General features: G+C 28.3%; 1 protein-coding gene across 4 annotated transcripts; it reads right to left on the bottom strand.

The window, feature by feature from the left end:
- Positions 1-3,323: 3,323 nt before the first annotated feature.
- Positions 3,324-26,474, bottom strand: LOC107447577 (ATP-dependent RNA helicase DDX3X). 4 transcript variants are annotated; one of them, XM_016062513.4, is made up of 16 exons: positions 26,130-26,474; positions 24,788-24,836; positions 22,883-23,062; positions 21,021-21,158; positions 20,837-20,939; positions 19,224-19,361; positions 16,555-16,654; positions 14,143-14,278; positions 13,984-14,063; positions 13,423-13,706; positions 12,832-12,976; positions 11,710-11,875; positions 10,609-10,790; positions 9,865-9,982; positions 8,553-8,718; positions 3,324-8,265 (listed from the first exon to the last, which is right to left on the bottom strand). In XM_016062513.4, the coding sequence occupies exons 1-16, from the start codon at positions 26,235-26,237 to the stop codon at positions 8,052-8,054; spliced, it is 2,307 nt and encodes a 768-aa protein (XP_015917999.1). In that variant the 5' UTR covers positions 26,238-26,474; the 3' UTR covers positions 3,324-8,051. The 4 variants fall into 4 exon arrangements, with proteins under 4 accessions (XP_015917999.1, XP_015918000.1, XP_015918001.1 ...); XM_016062514.4 differs by having other exon boundaries at positions 13,423-13,691; XM_016062515.4 differs by having other exon boundaries at positions 22,883-23,011; positions 26,130-26,460.
- Positions 26,475-26,760: the final 286 nt, after the last annotated feature.

Genomic DNA, 26,760 nt, shown 5'->3' with positions numbered 1-26,760 from the left:
ATTTTAAACTTGCGTGAATACGAATCGCTGTATAGGTTTTTAAAAAGGCGTAAATACGAATCACAATATCGGATTTTTAAATCTCGTAAATAAGAATCGCAATGTACAATATTCAAATCGCGTGAATAACAATCGCAACACGCAAATATGAAAAGCTATGTTTGATATTAAAATCGTGTGAATAAGAATCGAGATATTAGCCGATTCCAGGCTTGGGACCTCTAAAAGGCTTGTCAGAAGCAGCGTCGTTTGAACTACAAAAATCGGATCTATCTGGAGGGCGGGTAAAAAATTCGGAAAATCTTATCTGCTGCGAGTAAAAGGGGAGAAAATAGCTATAATAAGTAAAAATGAGAAAGGATTGCTAGCTATGTAGTTTGAATTTTCTATTTCTCTTTGAAAATCGGTGAATTTCCTGAAAAAGCGGAATACTTATATAAAAAAAAAGGTGAAATTTTTAGAAAAATCTGAATTTTTGATTAAAAAAAAGTGAAATTCAAGAGATAAAGTGAAAAAATCTCATCCCTGCATTATGTAACTTGTAGTAGGTAGTAATAGTTTGTCACATTAGATAATATATTATTGCACTCAGCTGCAGTATTGGACATCAGACCCATCATATCAAAACAAATCATGGGTGCAAGTTGGAAAAAAGGCCAAGACTGAAAATTTTTTGACTGAAATACCTAACATACACAATATCCCCTCGACATATGCAAACTATCTAAGAAAGCTTTACCATAATACATCAAATTTAAATATTGTACAAAAAATATTTATTCATCTGTCTTTTGATAAAATACAGGTATGAAAGTGGACAAAAATAAAAAAAGCTGAACTTTTACAAAGCATGTCACTGGGAAGACGGGGGGGGGGGGGGGGGGGGAGGGGGTGCTCTATATGATACTGAGAATTATAAAAGCAACTTTTAACTATGCTGGGAGATTCTTATTTAATATTTAAAGTGGGAGAAGCATTTAGACAGTTAACTTCAAATTTTTCCGAAATAGAATTTTAAAATTTTGACTACCATATCAAAAAAAATTAAGCAATTATAGGAAGGCACAACTATTAAATTGCTTACTAATGAAAAATATACCACATCTTTACAGTAACTAATTCAAGAAAAAACTTACTTCTACTTCTTTGAAGAATCGCGATATTGGATTTTAAAATCGCGTGAATATGAGTCGCGGTATTGGATTTTAAAATCGCGTGAATATGAATCGCGATATTGGATTTTAAATTCGTGTGAATATGAATCGCGATTTTGGATTTTAAAATCGCGTGAATATGAATCGTGCGGTTGATTTTAAAATCGCGTAAATATGAATCAAGCTGTTGGATTTTAAAAACACGAAAATACAAATCACGATATTGGATTTTAAAATCGCGTGAATATGAATCGCGATTTATGATTATAAAATCGCGTGAATATGAATCGCGATTTATGATTATAAAATCGCGTGAATATGAATCACGATTTTGGATTATAAAATCACTTGAATATGAATTCTGAGGTTGGATTTTAAAATCGCGTGAACATGAATCGCGATATTGAATTTTATAATTGCGCGAATAAGAATCGCTATTTTGGATTTTAAAATCACGTGAATATGAATCGCGCTGTTGGATTTTAAAAACACGAAAGTACAAATTGCGGTATTGAATTTTTAAATCGCGTAATTAAGAATCACGATGCAGAATTTTTAGATCACGTGAATACAAATCGCAATGAGTAATTTTTAAATAGCGTACAAATACGAAAAACGATATCTGATATTACAACTGCGTGATAATGAATCGAAATATTGGATTTAAAAATAAGTGAATACGAATCACGACGTTGTATTTTAAACTCGCGAGAATACAAATCGCGATATTGGGTTTTAAAATCGCTTAAACACAAATCGCGATATTGGATATTTAAATTGAGTGAATAGGAATTGCTAGTATGAGTTTTAAATAGCGTAAAAAAAAATCGCAGCACGTAACTTTTAAATCAGTTAAATACGAAAATCGATGATTGATATTAAAATCGTCTGATTAAAAATCGCGATTTTAGCGATTCCGGAGCAGTTCCTAACATTTAAAATTCGGAAAATCAGCCAAACAAAAGAAATCAAATAAAGGTGGTCAGAAACGAAACGCTTAGACTCCTTTCCACTCTATAGCGGAAGTCGCGGTAATCCAACTATCGTTCAGGCCGGCTAGGGTTCTTTAATTTAACTCTTCAAAAATTTTAGTTTTTGGAACATGGTCGGAAATTTTAAAAATTGGGAGAAAAAAGCGGATTTCCGCGGAAGTCTTTCATCCCTGTAAAATAACAACAAAGAAAGTAGACCAATAACGTAGACCTAAAAAATATTTTTAAGGGCAGAAATTTTTTTTTCCTACTTCCGTCTTCGAGTCAGTCTTGTTTCCGTCTTACTTCCGTCCGCGGACACTTTCGAAAGACGGAAATCCGTCCTGGGGACGGAAGACTTGCACCCATGAAACAAATTCTAGCTTTATTGAATAATAACCAATAAATTTTATTTCAATACACATATGCTGTGAATAATAAGATAAATAAATAAAAATTTGCATAACATTTGCAATCCTTTTTGCAACCCTGCTGAATGATCATATGTGCTTAAGATTTATCAAGTCTAAGTTAACTTGTATTATTTACACATTCGTAATTTATTTATTGACTTCATACTGAAATTCATTTTACAGCCCTTTATGTAAAGGAGGATGTCTACAAATAAAACAGGGAGGAACATATGAATTTCTTTAGAGACAAAGAATAAGAAAACACAATTCAATCAACGAAATCTTTTAATTGACAGCCAGTTTTACAATAGAAAAAAAAATGGTTGCGAAACCTCCAGGGTTTAAAGAGGAATCAACCATGCATCACAACAAATACATTAACTATTTTTTATTAGTTAAATTTATTTTTGCCATCCCACGTGATTCTAATACAAAGCCTATGTACAAGCAAGATCTTTACCTTTATTCTAAAAAATCACATATTCTGAAAAAACACCAGAAATTTATTTTTTTCTTAATATCTTCTGTTTTCCAGTTAATTTACTTTTTCCTGACGAATGAAGCTCATAAAGACATTTTTTTTATTGACTCAATGTGACACTAAACAGATTTCAATTTGAAACCGTGAAAAATCGACTAAGATTTGATATTAGTACAATCAGAAATTCCACTTAAAAACAATAAATTTTTCGTCACCACAGGGACATTGTAAAAAAAGAAGAAAAAAAAATTAAAAAATATATTTACAACAGTGATAGAGATTGCAGGTAATATTTACTTTCCTATTTTTATTTTTGGGACTACAGATACTAGTAGTGTCCAGTATTCAGATCAAGAATACAGTAAGATGTAGTAATGGTCATAGTTTACAGTTGTGCTCTATTATTTCTGTGAATGGCATCTCAATTATGCTATCACAGACGATTCAATTTTAAGTACAAAATGGATTACTTTTATCACCCCATCGTACGAGAAACAAATGGTACAGATATAGAACAGTACCTCCAATAATCATGCATTTAAATGCGAGGTAAGGCACTAACACACACACAAACCAAAAGGGGAGAGAAAAAAAAATCTGAGCAATGTTTAAAATTTGATGGAATGCATTTAAGAACCTACTATAAGGTAAAATAGTCTTAAGAAAATTAACATACGGGTGAAAACATTGCATACCTACCATATTAACTAGTATATGCCAGCAATTAAAAAGTTCACACCAAAAAAATAAAAGCTATAAAACAGGAAAATGCTTATAAAAGTTTTTAAAAAAAGGACAAAAAAAAAAAAAAAGACTAATATCCTGAATTTTGAATGTTTAGTTATGCATAACATAGTAAAAAATTTTAAATTTTTATCACATTACAGAAAGATTTAAGATTAAAAACAAAAGTTAATTTTAAAGGAATAACAATGGCAGGTATGATAGCTGAAGAAAAAAAAATTAGAACATTTAGATGATAAAATGAGGGGAAAAAAAGAACATGAATAAAAGACCATGCATGAAAAATTATTATGCAAAGTTTTTGATAGACTAGAAAATTTTATAATGCAAGATGGGGTGTTTTAAGTGAATAGATGAAAGTTTTGGCCTGTACATTACATGTATAAATAATATGTACAGATCAATAACCATTGTGTTATTAAAATTTTTTTGTATTTTTATAACTAAACCATACTTATCACAACTATAAATAGATGTAGTTGTTGATTAAAAACATGTAAATATATATAAATAAAGAATAAAATTGAAAGCACCTTTCACATACGAGTGCTACATAAATGAAACATTTTCAACTGCAATATGTATTAAAATAAGTAATTTAAAAAAAAAAAACTCAAACAGCTTAAACATTAAGCCAATAATTTTGGGACTGAAAAAAAAATATGTAGCTCCAAAATTTAGAGAGGAACTGATAATTTTTATCTCTACCTAGCAAAGTTATTTATTTTAAATTTAAAGTTTAGAAATACTAAATCCTTAACACATTTAAGTGCATAATGCAAGGATTTATTCTTCATAGAGGCACTTACAGATGTGCATTGACACTTGAAATAGTAAAAAAAATTTTAGCGATAAAAAATTTATGGATTTAAATAAATAACAAATTTATAACATAACGACTGGCCCCTAATCAACACAAAATATTTGAATAGCTCAACATGGCAGCGTAATATGAAAATTACCACTCTGAACAGATCATTTGAAGTACAATTTTAGGAAATAATAAAAAAAAACTATGTCTATCAAATGTTACACTAATTTTTTAACAGAAGAAAATAACAAAAGTACCGCAAAGTATCACAGTTCAGATATAAGTCAAAAATAGCAATATCTATCGACATTGCTAACTAAGCTTCAGAACAACATTTTCACTTTTTTATTTTCAAAATGAATAAATAATCATGTAAATACTATGATAAATTCACTTCAGCTGAAATGTAATACTTTTGTAGAAAATCTCTACCTGAATTTATGACATCATCAAAAACTCAAAATTCTATGAAACTAATGACTAAAAGATAAATCTAATTGTTCCATTTTCTTTATATATACCTTAAATTGCAAGATTCGACTCGCTTCTATAATACACAGTACTCAGTCATGCGCAACTTATGACTCTTAGAGCACCATACTAACAAAATATTATGATATTTAATAAAACTTTATTTAGGGCAATTAAAAGTCGCAGATTTCATTTATCCACTACATAAGAAAAAAGCTTCCTATATCCTCCTTAAATAAGTTTAGAATCACCGGACACTTTTTAAATGGAATTCTTTAAAAATGAAGAAATCCTCTCAAAACCGACTGACCCTAGTTTTCGAGCAGCCGATTCACACGCATTTCTTCAATTGATTTTTACTATAAAAGAAACTAGACTAGGAAATATAAAGACAGCACATAAGGAAATGCTCAAAACATTTCTTTTAATTACTATACAGCAGAAAATTTATGGGCGTACTATTTAACACATTGTAATTATTAGTTACATAGACAATTGTAGTAATTTTTACTACTTTACCTATTTCGCTTTTGCTCGCTTACTGAGCAAAGACTGAGATGAAGTAACCTCTTTTTTTGGAGGTGTTGTAGAAAATTAACACAGCAGTATAAAACTATAAATCTTAGCGGCCATATTATCATACCATAGGCTTTGTTAATCAACCTCTTATGAATGGCAAGGCTGACCTGAATGAAGACAACACTATTAATCCCATTTAAGGAAAGAAAACCTACAATGCCACATACTTTGTTTAAAATTTAAATTATTTTTAAGGTCACAAGACATAACGCACTACAATTAACCTTAAATGGGACAACTAGAGCAATCTAATAAAGAAAAGTACAGGCAAAGCGACAGAGACTTAAACAATGAACACAAGACAATAAAATCACAGTTTATTCTTGTTCTAATAGTGTCATAGGTTAAACACTCCCAGGACACATTAAACAGCTTAATATATAATTTTCCTTAAATAACTTAAATAAACCAGAAGTGGCTTAAAAGGGGTGCCGAAAAATGGGTGGCATTAACACATTAAGTTTTCTTTTATTTTCAATATTTATGGGACAAATCTTCAATTTTTTTAAATTTGCACTTTTTTTTATAAACATTCTACTTGTATAAGCATTCACTCACAACTATTTTTTTTCATACTCTGCTACTTCGTAAGTTTCAAAATATTTACACTTTTACACAGCTTAGCACGCATCACAAAAATATTCTTATATCATTATATGTTTAAGCATTTACTGAAATGATGAATCATTGCAGTTATTTATTATTTTAAGTTTAATCAAAATCAATATATTAAAGACTGCATAGTTACAGTGCTATTTAATATTTAGCTGTTAATAAATATATTTAAAACTACATGTTTTCGAATTTTGTTTGATAATTTGTCATTGAATAAATTATAACGGAGATAGCAAATAAATTACATATGTATAAACATACAAGAGAATATGCTTTCTGAGAATATTGATAAAAAAATTTCTAAGATAATATTATGCAGCAGAATAAGATAAGCCACCTCTGTTTTAAGCTTACATTTAGTAAAGAAAATAAATGAATTGTCACTTTGCCAAATAAATGCCAATTTGAGAAGAGAAAAAAAATAAGAGCTTCAGCTCAAACCGCGCTTTGGGACGGCAAAAAACACAGAAATGTTACAAATTTCTATATGCAGGCACACACACAATGCCTAGACATTAATATATATCAATATCATATATAAAGATATAAACATTAATATAGGTCCCCTTGCTGCTTTCCATTATGAAGCACAATATTGCAACTTGGAAAATATATAGGAATGACAATATTAAAAAAATTGTCATTTCTCCCCAGAACAATAATTGTTAAAATGCAACCATCTCAATAAGACGGATGAGGCTGGACATTTTTAAGAAATTAAAATAAAATTTACAAACACTAACAAATATTCTTTTTCTTTAAATTTTAAAATGTTATGTACACCTATGCATTTACAAATTACTATTAAGAGATTTCAACGTCCACGTTATCCGCACATTTATTCAAATTTTTTTTTTTTTAACATTCATTCGTAGTTGCACAACTTCCACACTAATACTTTATTCAACATTAAGCTAATTCAATAAAGATCATTACAACACAAATGTAAAAATCTCACCCATGAAAAATAAACTACATAAAATTTTTAAGTCTATATTTACTGTATAACACACAAGAAATAGGAAAAACAAATCTCTCCCTGGACCTTAATTAAGTCCACAAGCTCTTATGCACCATGAAATGCGAATACTGCACGATTTAACAAACTAAGTAGTATATAAAAAAACAAATCACATTTCATATAAGTTAACAAAAAACACAATGTTGAATATATTTCAGTGTGAGGTTGTATGAGAAATGATAAATAGGTGTATTAAAATGTGAAATACTGTGATGATAATACCAAAAATCATATAAAGTTAAGCAAGTTCAATTTACAACTTCTTTCGAGTTGGAATGGCAAGATATAATTGTGCAGTTCTGAGAAAAATGTACACAACTGAATTAAGAATGCAATAAATAACAATGAAGGCTATTATCATGATACTCATTCTTTTTGAGTGATCACAATACCTATAGCATAAAAAAAAATTAACTAAATAGCAGCAATGGGGACTGAAAAGTACTACAGCTACAACATACTCAGTGCAATAAAAGTAAACATAAACCACTGGCAAACATTAACTACTTCCGTACATTAAGCAAAATGACATTCAAAGAGCACAATCACCATAACGAAAAGTGTTTGTTAAGAAATACCACTCTATGCTGCAATTGATTATGCACGTGTAAGGGTATATCAAGTTCAAAACTCAAAATAAAATTAAAAAAAGAACAATTTACTGTGCATGATAAATGAATCCAACAAGCATAGTATTCAAACATATTGACCACAGAGCACATACACCTCTATTCATCAAGTAAAGAGAAAACTTAACATATTTAATTGAAGCCAGTGGTAAATACATAACATTAGTTCCCCCACCAATCTGTGCCAGGGGTGGCATAGCTTCCACCATAGTTGCTACGATATGTATTCATGAAGTGGTTCCCACCATATGCTGCAGCAGCTTGAAAGTTAGGATTGGTGAAATTTGGAGGAGGAACGCTACGATTTACATTGGCACCACCTCGTTCACGTCCCAGCTGACGGTAATCTCGAGAACCAAAACCACCAGCACCATACCTATAAAAAATAAAACAAGTTAAAATGTACTATTATTAAGTTTGTACTATTATTAAGGTAACACTTGTTATATAATTTAGTATTATCAAATACCTATTAAGTAATAAACTTTACCAACATTACAGAACAATTATCTTGTATTTAGCAAAACCTATCTAGATTTTATATCTAGATTTTATACTTAATAAACTCAAAATTGAAAAAATAAAGTAATAAAATATATCAAAGGAATTAAACTTTTTCTTAAGCCAGCTTTTAAATTAATTTTTATTAAAAGCTTAACATACCTCCTGGCTCCATATTTACGTTGGTTGTTCGATCTATGTTCAACTTGTACTTCCTTAGCTAGACCAGCTAGCCAATCTGGCAATTCTTGACGGGTTTCTGTTATTAACTCTACCAAGTCAACAGCCATGTTTCTGTTCTTTTCATTGAAGAAGGAAGTGGCCAATCCTATAAAATAATCAGAACATTAAAATGATATTAAATTAATAAAAAATAAAGTGTAGCACTTATTCATCTAACAATATCAATTACCATTCAAACATGCAATACAGAACACCTAAGATAAATTTACTACCACTAACTACAAAAAAAAAAAAAAAAAAAAACATACATACATACGTGATGATGGCAGTTGTGCAAGCAAGACAAACTGCCACAGGATTTTAAAAAGAGCAAATTAATTTTATTTAATCATTATGTGATAATGGAAATCGAGAGAGTGACACAAAAACCTGCTGCTCAATAAAAGTTGGGGAAAATCTGTAAAATGTCTTGTTTTAGGGAATAAGGGAAACCTTTAGTAATTGGTTACGTTTACTAAATAGGGCACACGATTCCCAAAATGAGCAAGGAAAAAATGTCTTACTTTTAATTAATGCATACTTGAACCAAAAATAGATTAATAGACAGGATGTGAATATTAAAGTGTGAGAAAAAGTGCTTCGTTTTGAATAATAAATTAAGAAAATGATTCACAGAAAAGGAATAACATAAAAAGATTAAAGCTTTTTATGTTACATACATATAAATAATCTGAGCAATTAAATGTGTATGAACAGTATACATATTTAGTTTCACAACAAAGAATATTTTTATCTTGTAAGTAACATTTTTGATCAAATGTAAATGTAGATTTGTTCTGCTATAAATAATGCAGGTAGAAAATTTTAGTTTGCAAAACAATTACTAAATTTCAGTTAAAATATTAGGTACTAAATATTGCTCTCTGCAAGACGTTTAAAACTAATCTCAACTTAAAACTGCTGTGAAAGATTTCTGGGAAATAGAAGATTGAAAAATGTTCATTACTAATTTGATAACATAAAAAAAGGTTCTAAAAAAAAATCAAATATTGTCCTTAAAAATGTCAAAATAGAAAAAACAGCACCCCTTTCTTAATTTACATCAATTAAAATTTGCATATTATATGAAATTCAGATGCTACTTTCAATTAATAAATGTTAAATGGGGAAAAGTAACATAGTGCAAGCATGGTTCTAGGGGATATAGACATTTATGATATAAAAAGCAAGTATATATAAAAAAAGATTAATTTATTTTTATAATGAACTACACCTAACACTAACTACTTACCCAAATTTCCTACTCTACCAGTTCTCCCAATTCTATGAACATATTCCTCAATATCACTAGGCAAATCAAAATTTATAACATGTTTTACGTTGGGAATATCCAGACCTCTGGCAGCAACCTACATAAATCATGAGCAAATATAATTTCACTAATAGTAATCCTCAAAGATATACTAGTTTACTATATGTGTAAAGAAAGATAAATAAATAAAGTTATTTATAAACAATAAGAACACTTCTCAAGAAAAAAATTGAAATAATTTCGACAGGGTACCATTGCAATATAAACCTAGATCAATAACATTTCCAAAATATTGATTTATTCCTTTTTAGTTTGTTGGAAAACAAAAAAGAATGTTAGAATATCCCTGTAAAACCAATTTTCATTAAAATATATGTTATCCGTCACTTTTAGAAAAATACAAACGAAAGCAACAACCTTGTAAAATAAATTTACATTCTGGATTGCTAAAAACAGGTTCTAATAATCAGCTGATTTAAAAATAAAATTCAGATGCTTATTATTTTGATTGCAAACTATTAAAAGTTTGGATAAGTAAACTAAATAAGTTTTTACATTTAATGTTAGCCAACAATACATAAAAGATAAGAGAAAAAATACATCAGAGATACAGGCTCATACTTCTTGCCAACAAAACTCTTTACCAACTTTACAACTCTTTAAAAAATTTTTATTAACATTAATGCTATTTTTGAAAATAAGATATTGCAAATACACACTTACAGCAGTTGCCACTAAAATGGGAGTTCTTCCTGTTCTAAATGACCACAAAGCTTCTTCTCTTTCTTTCTGAGATCGATCACCATGGATACTTGTCACTGGATAGCCTTCTTTAGAAAGAAATTGTTCCAATGCATCAGCTCCTTTTTTTGTCTCAACAAACGTTAAAGTTAGAGAGTCTCGTGCTAAAGGTAAAAATAAAATACAATTGCAGAATCTAAAAATAATTCTTTTTTAACAAGCCTTTAAATTTAATTTAACCCACTGGCTGTTATGACACTGATTTCTACTGTTACGAAATAAATGTGAAATTTTTTACATTTTTTTAAAAATTGTGGTTCAGACTAATTACATTTTAACCAATCAGGGTAATTTTTCTATTCAAATTTCTAAATAGGTAAAAGTTTCAGAACACTAAATAAAAATAATAAAAAAAAAAAGAAAAAAAAAAAGATTTTTCTATGTTTAGGAGTTTGCGGGTAGAAAATATTTTCTAATTAGAAGGATGAAAAACTGAGACTTTCTTTACACAGAACAGCAGCTGGGTTAATAATAGTAATAATAATCTGATAAAATTTAAAAATTCAAATATATGTGTTAAACAATTTATAAGTCAGCATTTTAATCATCATGCCATGTTCTTGAATGTTGTCAATATATACAAAAGTTGGAATAGTTTACAAATTCTTACATTTAAATCTAGCTGAAATTATTTGATATTGGTTTGATTTTTAAAATTGAAAGAGACTTTGAACTAAGATAAAACTTGAGAGCTCGGAGAATGAACATTTTATACAGAATTTCCTATAATTGATTGCTTTTTTACAATACTTTCTAAAATGCTTCATAACATGTTTTTGGCCATGATTGCACGCAAAACAGCTAGTAAAATCAATTGCTTCGTCTAAACAGCTTTACTTAGCAAGAGTAACACACAACTCTTGAGAATTATTTTCTTAGAGCATTTAATACTACATTAATATAGAATGGTAGGCATAAACAAGTTAAATAAACTTAAAATTGTTAAATAAATTTCTTACACAACATGAAGCTAATAAAAGTTTTATTAGCTTAAAATAGTAATCAAGATAATATTTAACTTACAGTTAACTGTATTTTTCAATCCAGCGGCATTTAACAAATCAAGCAAAAACGATCTTTTGTCATGTTCATCAACCCAAACAACTTTCTGTGTAATATTTTCAGAAGTACTGCCAACACGTCCAACAGCAAGAAAAATGTAATTGTTTAAAAAGTTACGAGCCAATTCCTGAAGGAAAAAAAAGATGCTGAGTATTTTACTCAAAGAATATATTGAATATTATGAAGAAAGAAAAAACACATAATGAATGAAACTCTAGTATTAACAATAAAAATAGTACAAATTTTGCCTGATAATAGTTCACTTTAATTTTTAAATGAATAATATTTACTGTGCAAATTAACAATTTACCGTATATTCCGGCGTATAACTCGCACCCATAATTTCTAATAACTTTTTTTAAATGTTAAGATATACTCTTCGTATAAAGCGCACGAAAATTTTGATTGTACATGTGCAATATCTCGTCTAGTATCAATAGATAACCAGAAAGCCTTTTAGTGTGCGACATGTTTAGGTCCCACCTTACAGATAATACAAAAAATTTGTTGAAAGAATGTAACACCAATATGGCAGTTATTCCGGGCGGAATGACACTATTAGTTCAGTCATTTTACGTATGCTTAAACAAACCATTTAAAGCCAATTTAAAAAAACAGTGGAACACTTTGATGTTGGAGGGCGAGAAAACCTTTACGAAAGGAGGACATATGCGTTATGCAAGTTTGGAAACAGTGTGCCAATGGATATTAAAAGCATGGGATGAAATTAAGCCTGAGATGGTTAGAAAATCATTCAAAAAATGCAGTATTTCAAATAATCTGGTCGGATCAGAAGATGGCTGTTTATTTATGGATGAGAGTAACACAGATGACGAAGACGAAACAGATTGTGATGACGTGCCGGAAGAAATAACGGAAGACGAATATAAACTATTTATGTAATAACAAAAATCAATAAAGTATATAGGTAAAGGTATGTTATTTCTTTAAAATAAAAGTATTTTTCTATAGCTTCTTACGCTCCCGTAAATTCCAATGTTATTTTTTGTATTAAAAGTGCGCGTTATACGCCGGAATATACGGAACTTTAAAATCTTTTATTTGAAAAACAAATGAGACTACCTGAACTTTTTTAGGAAATGTTGCTGAAAACATCAAAGTTTGTCTTTTCCCTAATGGAGGCATGTTATCTTCAAGAACAATGCGACGTATCTGAGGTTCAAATCCCATATCTAACATTCTATCAGCCTCATCAAGTACTAAATATCTATTGCAGAAAAGCAAAGAGATTAAAAAAAAAAAAAAAAACTATAATAATAATCTTACATTTTATGTTTAGTAAATTTTCACATGCATTGCAAACAACTACAAATAACAATTCAGTATTCCTAATAAACAATGTTTATCATAACTAGGGAAATCTTTCACACACATAGGAATAAAAATCCACATTCACAAAAAAAAAAAAAAAAAAAAAAAAAGGCAAGATTTTTAGATTGCATTCATATGAAACATCTTAAAATTTTCCAATAACTAGTTTATTATGCATTTTTTTTTTTTTTTTTTTAAAGAAAATGAAATTTGAAGCGGGATTTAAGTAATAATTATGCTAGCAACAAGACCAATTACTTAAATATGCTCAAATAAAATAAAAATATTTAATTTTAAAGGAAAAATTCACAATAATGAAAGAAAAAAGGTTTTAAGACTTACTTCACCATTTCAAGACTTAATTTTCCTCTCTCTATCATATCTACTAATCTGCCAGGTGTAGCAACCAAAAGATGGCATCCACGATCTAAATCTTTCATTTGCTGCACTGGGTCAGCTCCGCCATAGACAACACATGGACGTACACGCGACCTATATGAGAACTTACATGCCTCTTCATATATTTGGCATGCCAATTCTCTGGTGGGAGAAAGAACTAGAGCCATTGGATATTGCTTCATACGCCCAGGGTAACGAGTCTGTGGCTGCACCTGTTGTATAGTTATCTAGTATATAAAATATTATATTTCAATAAACACATAACATAATCGAGTTACAAAGATATTGAGCATATAATCAATCGAAAAATAAAATAAGTACTACTAAGAAGGTGTTGGAAAAATCAAGGTAATAGCCATAGGAGTAATAAGATGCTACACATCTTTAAAACTAGAAGATGCAAACATTTTAAATTTTACGAAATTTCAAAGAAGTACTTTCATGCCACATATTAGAAACATTTATTATATCTATAGTTATAGCTGACATAATAAAATAATTTACCACGGGTATATTTTTCGGTGGGCCTTCTTCAAATATCTGGTTCAGAATTGGCATCAAGAAAGCAGCAGTTTTTCCTGATCCTATGGTAGAAAAACAATTTTAAAATTTAAATCAATCCAGTAAAATTAAAAAAAAAAAAAAAATGAGTGGAGAACTTACCAGTCTGAGCACAAGCCATCAAATCTCTTTTGTTCAATATTATAGGCATAGCATGCTTCTGAACAGGAGTGGGGATCTTATAACAAGCCATATCAATATTAAATCGTACAAGTTCTGTCAAAGGCATTTCGACAAACTAGATTAAAAAGAAAACGGTTTCAAAATTTAAATAAGGTTACTTGTTAATTAATATTAGAACATGACAAAATATAATGTTAAAACATAACAAAAACAAACTATAATATTTTTGAAAACTTACATTAAAAAAAATTTTTTTTTCAAAGATTTTTTTAATTCATTTTTTTGCAAAAAAATTAATACATATGCTTCGCCTTTCACTTTATTGTAACAGAAGAGGATGAGCACCCCCCCCCCATTTTCTATCTGAATTGAAACTACACTAGTTCAAACACTGGTCTCTCTGGCTCTTGCACTTTCCTCCACGTTGCATAAACTCATGTCCTATGTTATTTTCACGATTCACATTATTTTCATTCGTTGACAAGTGTTGACATTTATGCTATAGTGCAACACATTTTAGGAATGCTTTTTGTTGTTAATATGCAAATAAAATTCCATTTTTCCTCTCCTTCTCAAATAAGTTGCGCGAGTTGCGTGATGTAATACAACGACTTCCCGATAGGGGAAATAGATATATATTTGTTGAAGAAGCTGACTAGTTGTTGGTTGATTCATATGTGTAGCACTGTGTGTGCGAACTATTGTTTCCTCATATTATGTTTTAATAAATACCTTATTTGCCGGCATTAGCCTCTGTGTTATTCAACCAAACAACACTTTTCATAGATATTTAAAAATTGTGACCTTTTTAATTAGAAACGCCATATTTTTTTGCTTTCAAAAAATAAAATAGCATCAGAAATCTAGATTTCTGTCATTCAAGTAAGTTAAACCGCAACACCAAATATATTCCCTCAATTGAAGCTGTATTTCAATAACTTCCTTTGCTTTCCCCCCTTTTTTATAGGTGGGTGGGGGAGGCAAATTTAGAAGAAAATACTGTTAGATATACTTTAATTTAGGACAATTTACAGTATTAATCATGTGATTCATTCAATAACAAATAAAGTACTCTATTATGTAAACATCTAATATAATTCTCTTACGTGGCTCCCAAATTTTGGCTGTATTTCTTTTCCACCGGTGGCAACGTTTGCTTTGTTTTGTTTACATTTCTATTTCTCTTACGAGGCGAATCGACCAATGATTGCTGCAAAAAATGTCACATGCCAAATCTAGCTGAGGTGGCTCAACATATAGCGCATTTAAAAACTGAAGTAACCAGAGAGCATCAGCTGTGGCAATCTCACACTATTAAGCAAGGCAGAAGTGAGTAGTCTTTGTCGATAGATCTCTATTTCAGAATTTTGTCGAAAGCGTTTTTATTCACGAATTTATATATTACGAATTATACTATAGCACATTTCTAATAGGTTTAACGAATTACATGTCATTTATTTGAATTCAAATTTATTTTAATGACTTAGTATTTTCTAAAAAGACGTAACTTTTTTTTTTTTTTTTTTTAAAAGTTGTTATATGGATTTGAATGATTGTTTTGAATTCTTAGAATTTTGTGCATTTGCAACATACCTAAGTTAGTAGCGAGCAAAGCGAGCTTGGTTTGCGAAGCAAACCATACAAGATCGCGTAGCAATTTTCGGGGGTTGGCGAGCGTCAGCGAGCAGGGGGCGTGTTGAGATTGACTAAACAATATTGTTGCGACAATCACAAGAATATTAACATTGCAAGAAAGAACATAAAATGATTCGTAGTATACATAAAAAAGATCTAATATTGAGTTTTGGATGTTCCTCCATTTATTGTTAACTAAAATTCTAGCAAGAAAATATTAGAATTAGGCACTACCAGGGTGATAAACTTAGAATTATTAAATTATTTTTTAAAAAGGCATTTCATTAAAAATAGTTAAAAGAATGTTTGATTGCCACATTAGTATGTGATTTTAAACCACACAAATGTGCATTACTTTTTTTTTAGATATATTTGTACTTAAGTGTATAAACTACTTATAAAATAGTGCAGTACATTAAACTGTAAATGAGATTCTGAAATATTATTTAAATTAATTTTTACCACAAATTATAGTGAACATGACAAATATCTGAAAAGTTATATCATTTGCTACATTGATTGTCTGTGTAATAAAATTTGCATTTCTATTTGGAAATCTGATGACCACCTAAGCACTTGATAATTAGAAAATCAAATTACAAAGAAAAAAATGTAACACTAGAGTAAAATGGCTCTTATAATCAACTTTTTTTTTAAAAAAAAAAGTATAGTAATGAAAGGCAGGTCTTAAGATCACTCAATACCTCATTTTTGAAATTTAAATAAATTTTCAAGTACAAAACAAAAATATATTACATTGCTGATTTGATCAGGACAATCTTCACCAGTTGCTTCAACAGGAATGTCTTCATATTTTTCAAAGTTGATGCCAGTATGCCCTTGGCCGAAAAGTTGTCTAAAATTTATAATTTAATTTAATTCATTGTAAATAAAAATTTAAGGCAGTGATTTCTGGTAGATAAGCCACAGATTCAAAAGTCAAATTATAACATGAAGTTTACGCGAACATTCGGCATAAGCAGTGGTTTTATTTTTTGCAACAAAAATTAAGTTTTGATGCACTAGATTTGGGTTCTCTAATTTAAATCCTTGTCGTAGACTTCTAAATGCTTTTAAAATCCTGAACTTATTACATTATGAGGTAAATTGCATATTTAAATAATCCCTTTTTGATGCAGTCAGTCTCAAATCCAGTTTTTTTCTTCTAATTTTCATTGCTACTAACTTCTAGTTTTTAAAATTTCAATATTTTTAACAGAATATAAACATTGAATTACACATTTTAGTAATGTTTCAGCAATGCATTATCATTGTAGTGATTTTTTTCAAATCTTAGTTGCTTCGTCAATCACTTTTACAGTAGTTATCTTCATTAGTCCCAGAACATTTAAATAAAAAAATTTTTCAAATACAATATTTTTAAACACAAAATAAATTTAAAAAAAAAACAAAAAAACTAAGAAATATACAAATCTTTTCAAGTTCGAATATTGTGAAATTAATTTAATGGGATTCATAAATAGTACTATTGTATAAAATAGAACTTATTCAATAAAAATGTACTTTTATTGAATTGAAATTTACATCTGTTTTGGAGGCTTATCTACCCGAAATTATAGTACATTAAATGTTAATTATTTTAATTAAAAAATCTCCATGAACATCTACAACAATGCCAAACTCTTGGAAAAGCAATAGTCAGAGTAACTTACCAAATATAAGAGATAGCGCAGATCTGCGACCGTATACTCCCCAACCCAGGCGCCATTTTCTGAGTAGGGCAAAAAAATCTGAACTCTGTATCAAATTTTCTGAAAGAGCACAATATTGACTTCCAAAAGAAAATTAGATTGACTCGAAAATTTAGACACCCCTATCTTTTTTTAAAACGCTGTAACTGAAAAAGAAATGCTTAAATGATAAAAATTTGTAATTGAAGAAAAAGACACTGAAAGCAAAGTTTCCTATATATGTACTTTTAAGTCAGTGCTATAGTTTAACTAAATTTGTAAAAGAGAGTTAATTTATTAAATATAATAAATTTCTAATTAGGTTCAGAAATGAAAAAAACATATATAAAAAGAAATAAGCAAGTTAAAAAATTTAATGTCCCGAAAATTTTGTAATAAAAACTATATTTAATTTTTGATATCACTAGTAAAGTTAACATTGACAAGAGTTGAAAAAAAAAAGCCTATAGCATTATATCACCAAATTATCTAAGTTACTTAGAATACACTTAACCTTTAAAGGAAATTAAAAACATTACTCATTTCCACAGGATTCAGTGAAGCAAAATATTAGTAAATCTAGTTTCTTCCTTCTAATAAGTAATAAAAATAAAAAAAAGAATTTTGGAATAAAAAAATAAGTTACATTAGATTATACAGCCCAACCTCGATATCACAAATTTTTTGATATCATACAAAATTATGTCTTTGCTCTATTCTGATAACAGAAAAAAAAAGAAAAGAAAAAAAAACTATTTGCTGAATACATTTAATACTTTATCCTCAATTTTACAAAACTTTTAGATCAAAATCTATTTCCTTATTCCCGAAGAAGATAAAATTTTGCTTTAACTCTAATTATTAAAAACTTTTCTTAATTTTATGAACTATTTTTTTTTTAAAGTTGTAATTAAAAAAGATTGCCATATTTGAAATAGACCATTTAGAAGTAGTCTATATATTCTATTTCTAAGGATTTTAATTTAATCAATATAAATAAATTAATACTTACGAGGTAGAACCAGAAATAATAAAAGAGTTAACAGAATTCGGAGATATATCAGAAGAGGAAGTTGACTGAACATTAGAATTCAATAAAACAAAATTAAGATGGAAAAAATATGAGATGATGACACGGTTAGTCGTAACTTATTTGGAGTAAGTAGACATTATATGACTTTAAAATTGCAAACAGTTATTTTGTCTGAAATAATACTATGATTTTTGAATAATTTGATTCATGATATAAATATCTTGATTTTTTATACCCTGAATTTTTTGACTTCTCCTTTTGAGTTTGTGATAATGAGGTTCGACTATATATATTTGCAAAAGTACTAAAAACAATTTCAATAAATCATAATTTTAATAAAGTAAAAAAACAAGTAATTTTGAAAAATTCTATAGAAACTATTAGAATAGCAGAACAAAATTAAAATTTTTTTTTTTAAGTGCATTGACATAACTAGATCAAGGTGCCAGGGTGGACGAGATCAACCCTAGAAACATTCGATTACACCAGTTTCAAAAAAACTTTAATAACATGCACTTTATTTTAAACTTACTGATTATAATATAAAGACTAGAATTTCTGTAGAGTGGCCCTGGCTCAACCTACAGAAATTTTTTAGTCATGTCAATGCCCACTAAAAGTATGAAGAAAAAAAACAAACAAATTAACTTAAGAAAATGAGTTGTGGTAATAATCTCTTTATAAATGGTTGTGAAACTCACCTTTCAACTCTTTCGTCGCGTGGCAATGGACGAGACCAGTCCTCTTCCTCATCATCATTGCGCATTCCAGTGCGACGATCCCACCTATTAGAATCTCTACTATCAACTTTAGCTTCTCCATCTCTCCAACCTCGTGATCTAAAAATAAATCATGTAAATAAGGGAATCGCCCATGAATGATAGTATGAGAGCTACCTAAAAAATATTTAGTAGAACGTATACAATTATAAAAATTGCAACAAACAGCAGATAACTAAAAAATAAAAAACATTTTATGCATGAAAGGTCAGGCCGGTTCATTGCTATGCAAAAAGCTTATTCAGGGTTCATGCTCTACTTTAAAAATAAAATTCAAGTACTTTTCTAGGACATTTTAAGACTTATTATAAAATTCTCAAGGACTTAAATTTCAGTAAAAGATGGACTAAAATGTAACATTTTAAACTAAAATGTTTTGACGATAATAGTTAGTTGACAATAGATGTCAGACGATAACAGCAGTACTGAAAAATAAGACTTCCATTGCTCTCTCTCTCTCGGAAAGTGATCCAAGTATAAAAAAAGCAAGGGTGATTGGCATCAAGTCAAGAATAAAATTCATGATGAATAAAAACGTTGGATTTGAATTTTGCATAAGGCCTATTTTAAGCTAGGTATACAACCTCTGAATAAGCAAAGATTCGGGCAGAGGACGGGGATGTTCTATATAATACAGTAATATCAATTAGATATTTAAAAACAACTCTGCCGGGAGATTTTTATTTAATATTTAAAGTGGCAAAAGCATTTAGACAGTGAAATTTAAATTGTTCTTAAATATAATTTTGAAATTTTGACCACTTTCAGTTCCACTTAAATCAGTTTAATATGAAGATCGATGATTGATATTAAAATCGCCTGAATAAGAATAGAGATTTTGTCAGAATCTGGGGCAGTTCCCAATATTTAAAATTCCTAAAATCAGCCGAACATACATAAAATCCTAAAATCAAACAGTACATGTCATCAGATAGGAGGGAAAGTCGTTCTCTCACACTTACGCACGTCAAAAGTTAAACACAGAAATAGATCTGTTTTCCTGAGTTTTCGATACTTTTCAAGGTAATTTTGAATTTTTCAAGGATTTATTATCATTTTCAAGTACTCCTAGGGGCCCTTGAAAATCAAAATAAAATTCAAGTACTTTTCAAGGTTTTTTCAAGGCCGCGAGAACCCTGCTTATTTTAACCATATAAATATTGAAATGTAAGTAAAGAATAGAAGAGGTAATATGAAACACTCAGATTAATGTGGGATACCATTATAGATATGTAAAAAAGAAAAAAGCTTTTCATTAAAGTTCATGAGTTTTAGCAATCTCGAACAAGTATACCAGTTCCATTCTTAGTTAATATTTTTTAATGAGAATTTCTTTTGAGAAAGTTTGCTGTAATGAAACATTGAATGTTTGAAGCAGAAAGTTCATATTAAATGCAACAGGGTGCGATCAAGGAGATTCTGATTACAAATTATTTTAATTGATTTTTAACAAATATTTAACAAAAAGTCTAAAAATTGACTATAAATATTAATTATCAAATACTTTTTAATGATAAAGAAACATATATACATACCCATCATTCTTTCTAGGCTGATACGTATTTGTACGAAACTGTTCAGACCCTGGTTTTTTGTTTCGATTATATGTATTATTGAAGTTTCTCACAGTCTTATCACCTGAACATTAAGAAAAAAAAAAAAAGGTTAGACAATTTATATTTTTTTAATGCATACATTAAGAAAGTAAACTATTCTAACCAGAAGTTGGATCATCTTGAACTCCCAGCTTAAGAGCATCACTTTGGTCAGTAGGCATGCTAGACTGCAAATACTGTTCTTGAATATTCTGTCCCATTTGAGAATAAGTTTGGTTGGCAGAATTATCTTTGTAATTACCTGTAAACAATGGTTTATCAACACATTTTCAAGAAAAGAACTATTATTATTGTTCACATTTAATTCATTTTCTCTATTGAAAAAAAAATTATTTTCTATTTCATAATTTTTTGATAGTGTGCAAATTATAAAGCTCAAAGACCATTGAGTCCTAATTTTTCCAAATTTCTTCAAAAAAAAATTCCAATATAAAAAGAATATCTAAGAAATATTGGAAAATTCCAAAATATTTGGGGAAGGGGGAAAAAAACAAGATGAAAAGAATAAGATGTAAGAAACAAAAAACACTCATGCTTCTAAAATAATTTGTTTTCTGAATTCCTAAATTCTCAAATATACAGGAAATATCATTACATAATAATCGAATGTAACGCAAAAATTACTTAATAAAATATGCATAACCTTCTAAGAATTGTACATAAAACTGAGTATACTAGTCAAAAATATAGAGAAGAAAAATGCATTGAAATATATTTTGTAATAAATGTAAATATATTTTTAATGTATTATCATATGTAAAAGTAAAAACTTAACAAATCTGTAAAGTAAAAGTGAAATCTAAATAATAATAAAAAAAAAATTCTGTTAAGTTACTGATGAGTTTTTTATTTTTAGACTTCGAAACTTGTTTAAATTTAATGGGTTACTTTTAGCCTACAAGCTATAAATAGCCTGTTAAGGCAGAGTGAAAATAAAATTTTCCAAATTTGTTTTCCAATAGCAACCATAACTTGATCCAACTTTTCAAAAAATATAGCCTAAAATATTTTTTATTTCCTATTAACTGATTCATCTGATTTAAATAAAAAATTTCAAATATGGCCTTTCCTCAATTTCTTATCCAAAATCATTTTTAACTTCTCTAAGCAAGGAATAAATCGCAAACATGCGAACAAAACTGTTCTATAGTGAGAGGTAGAAGAGATTTTGTGTGTCATCTTCATTATATCTAGGCAAACTGTTTTCGTTTCCTTATAAAAAAATAAAAAAAATTATATAAAAAAAAAAATAGGCCTGATCTAGGTTATTTGTATAATATTTTATTGGCTGTAATAAGTTCAAATGATCTACTGATCTGGTAAACAGAAATGCTGAAAAATTTTTCCCAGGCTCAAAAGAGCTAACTGATTATTAGATTTCACAAGTAAGCCTATATAAACCGATTTGACAATAATGGTAAAGACAAAAAAAAAAAAAAAAAAAGATTAAGAAATATGATCTTTAAGACATTGCTCAATGCAAACAAATTAAAAAATAGCCAAAACTGTACTCAAAGCAAGATATAAAAGTTTGATTTGTATAGTTTTTTGTTTAATATGCTTAAACTAATATATTTTTCAATTTCTTTAGTATATTTAAAAAATAAATAGCACATATAGAATCTCAAAACGGTATTTTTGTTTTAACTTATATTGCCGCAGATACATAAATTAAGACAAATGCTCCAGTAGAAGATCTAAAACACCTTTTTTAAAGTAAATTAAAATCAAAATACGGTGAATCAAACTTTCTTCACTAAAAATAAACATATAACCCTATTCTTTGTCCCTACAATACATTGTTTGGATAAATTGTAATCTAATCGAGTCTCATTTTGATATCTTGAATTGTAATAAACTGAAACATTGCAAACTTTCTTAATCACAAACTCTAATACTGAAATACTAAGAATTGAACTAATACATTTTACAAATAATGTAAGAATAATTAATTGGACAACTTACCTCTAGGCTTATACTGATTTTTTCTGTCCCAATCTTGCACTTGATTGTGCCACTCTGGAGATCTCTTCTGTTCTGAAGGTTGACCATATTGATTCATATTCCAGTGTGTGGGGTTAACAACTCCAGGATCTGTTGGGCGATTACGCATGTGAGGAGGAACATATCTTTGTGCTGGGTGGCCTAGATTTTGTCATTAAACATAAATATATTACAGTTTAATGGCTTCATCTACTAGCCTTTATCAAATCTAACCTATTTATCAAACACATGGGAGGTAAATTTAACTCCATTATTTTTACTAACTTTAATTTTTGAAATAATTTTAATAACAAGTTATGACCTATTCCCAGTAATGTTGCATGTGACAATCACTCTATATGAGATATGTTTTACTATCTGATATTGTATGTATAAATGTAGTAAAAAGACAAATATTAATTTTGTTAAACAGGTTAAAAGGCCATCCAGCAAAAAGTAATAAAAGTTATACCTATATTTGATTTTTTTAGTTGGTTTTGAATGTGGCAAAAAAATTATTTGAAAACATTAAGTTTCAAAAAAGACCGTGAATTACATACATGAAATTTGTTTAAAAATTGTCTACAATAAAAAAGGATTAATGAAGCCAAATTAATAACTATTTCAAATATTTCAGTTTTTATCAGATTATAATTTTGCTGGTAATTGTATGAGACTTTTTGTCTTGCAAAACTGAAATTAGAAATTTTATAATATTGTGACTGTTAACTTTTGGTGAAGACAACACTAATTATAATATTGAATAGGTCTCATAGTTTTTTTGAATTCAGACACTTGCTTAAAAAAAACTACATAAATATACCAGTTTCATTGACAGCGGATATTTTCTCACCATAGGGTTTCCAAGACTTTTTTCTAAACACGTTTACAAGCACATTTGAAATACACTTTCTAATTTTCTTTATAGAAAATGGATATCGAGAATGCAATATTTGAGAATGGGTTGACAGATTTTCTTTTTCATATTTTAAACCCAAAGTTTCTTAATAAGTAATATCTTACTCACTCTTTTGGGATTATTTATTTGATATTAGTATACATATAATTTTTTAATAATAATCTATTATATTTAATTTAATGACAAAGATTCAAGAAGCATGAATAATAGTCCTATTAGTCCTATTTCTGACTTCCCAGAACATAAAAAATTTTGATCGGTTGAAAAAAAGGAGTTACTTCAATGTATTCTTAGTAAAAATATACTATTAGTAATTGAAAATTAAAATATGGTAAGTACAGATTACAAGTGTTAAGAAATATTAAGATTAATAAAACAAGTGTACTTTATAGCTTTTGAAATTCACTAATTTTTGTTGAAAACAAAATTTTTAAACAAAAATAAAGTCAAATACAAGAAAGATCATATATTTTTCTTTAAAAATATATGTCATAATCATGATAAATTATAATAACCAGCCTCTCAAAATTATTGGAATGAACCTTAAGTTACAAATTCTAACCATATTAGAGATTTCCACACTGTTTTAATTATACTCACATGAGACTATGGGTATTATGTGCACTCAAAAGGTAGCTGTGATCTTACATCTACTCATATAAGGGAACCAGTGATAGAAATGTGAAAAATTAACAGTAAAAATGGGCAAAATTGATATCCTAAAAGATAAATATCTAACTTTTGATTTTGATCAAGTTATTTTACAGATTTTGTTTATTATTCAGATATCTGCAAAATAAATTAAAGCTACAAAGTTTAACATGGCTACTATCTTTATACCTAAAAATTTAAAATAGTTAAATACATAATCTGAGTATCTGACCATGAATAATAATCAACAAATATTATATAAATTAAGTGCTGCTTCACACATTAAATTATAGGTAAACAAGGGATTTAACTCATACCATTAGGTTGCTTTCCATTTTGTCCTCCATTAATATCCATGTTTGCAAACTAGGAAGGAAAAAAAATGCAAATTCTAGAATTACACAATATCAAATAGAAACTAGATTTAAAATGTTGAAACATGTCTTAGCCATGAGAATATAGCCTTTACAATTTACACAAAAAGAATATCCAAGGAGTAGAATCATATTTAATATTCTGTAACAAAACTTATGATAATTTTGCAAAAATCATAAAAATATTAAATTTGTGTTCTTAATATTAATTTAGGAATCTTAAACAAGAATCAAACTAATAAACTTTTATAAAATAATTTCAGCACGCCTGAATATAATTTTCCAATAACTGACAGTTAAATATTATTATATAATCTTTCTTTACCACCCTATAAGTATTCAACTTTCAATAACACTGGTACATGGAACAATAAATTTTTTAATCATATGCCTCTTAAATAATGCTGACTTGATGACAGACATTATTCTTCATAAACACATAATTTTATGAAGCATAATAAAATTTCTTTGATCTAAACATAAAAATTTAAATTAAGTATCCTATCTAAGAAAGTTCAACATATAACAATGTGAACTACAAGAGCTACATACTTAACATAACGTATAAAAGGGATAAGAAATGTTAAATAAAAAACTTAGAAATCAGTAGAAATTGTGAAATGGTGATAAAATTTAAAAATGTTGGCAGCTAAATACGTATACGTATTGAATATATGATACATAAACATTCAATTAAAATAAATGAGATGTTTAAAGAGATATTTGCATTTAATTAAATCGAAACATAAAGAGATCATAAAATATTAATTTAATAATTAAGGCAAAAGTAACATAAATCAATAATAAAATTTAAAACAACTTTAAAATACAACGTAGTCAAAAATTTTTGAGCCCTACAATGACGGTAAATTTGAGAAAAATACCTAATTATTAAATAGGTTTAAAGAAAAAATAACTTGCGATCAACAGTTATTGATCAAATTAAATTACAAGGAAAAATAAAAAGAATTAAGTTCAAATCCGCTTAGAACTGGGTCAAGTTATTAATTACGATTTTTCACATCGTACTCAAAATATTATTTTACTTATTATAAGTATAATGATTTCTTTTCTTTCATGAAAAATAAGATTATATTATTCATAAATTATCCAGGATTTTAATAAAATTCTGATAACACTCGATTACATTGTTTGCCTTCATTGATGACAATGACAGGTTTGACAAACGTTTAGGTTTTATATAAAAATAAATCACCAAATTAGAAATATTGATGCAACAGAAAAATATTACTGCATGACAATAATAACAAATAATTAAACTTACGTTGTTGTATAAGACCCAACATGCCATGTCAACTGGAACAGGTCTGCTCCATAACATAGGCATACCGGTATTTTTATCCCAAGTTGGAGTCGGGCTCATATGCGCCATCTTGTCTTCTTTAAACTGTTATCAAATCAGAACGATAAAATATCAGAAAAGTATGAATTATTCTTGTTTGATGACCAATTATAAACACGTTTCTTTAAAATAAATTAATAATTAAAATTAAATAAAATAGCTTGAATATGTTTTGTTGGAATCATTTAGCAAGTGACACAGTGACATGTAACTAATTCAACTGCAGCACTTAAAAGGAAAAAAAAAAGTAATAGAACAGCAGAAAGGAAGATCGATTGAGTTGCCATTTTTAATAATGAAAAAATTATTGAGATAATTTTTTCAGATTTGATTTTAACCATAATTTAACATAAGATTAGAGTTTAATCAAATGAGCTTTGATTTTTTTCGTTTTTTTTTCTAAAAATGCTTTATTTTTCACTTCAATGTAAAGTTCCCTTGTCTGAGTTGAGTTTTAATTCAAGCTCATTCTTGAAAAATAAAGAGAATTTTTTCTCATAATAAGCTTAAATTTAAAGTTTTAAATAGGACTTCTCAAAATTTTATTTATGGA

Source organism: Parasteatoda tepidariorum, chromosome 6, assembly GCF_982258835.1.
Source record: "Parasteatoda tepidariorum strain Cologne lab strain chromosome 6, Ptep-v5.0, whole genome shotgun sequence".
NCBI lineage: Eukaryota > Metazoa > Arthropoda > Arachnida > Araneae > Theridiidae > Parasteatoda > Parasteatoda tepidariorum.
The sequence above is the reverse complement of the archived record's forward strand: the minus strand, read 5'-3'. Positions and strand labels throughout refer to the sequence as shown.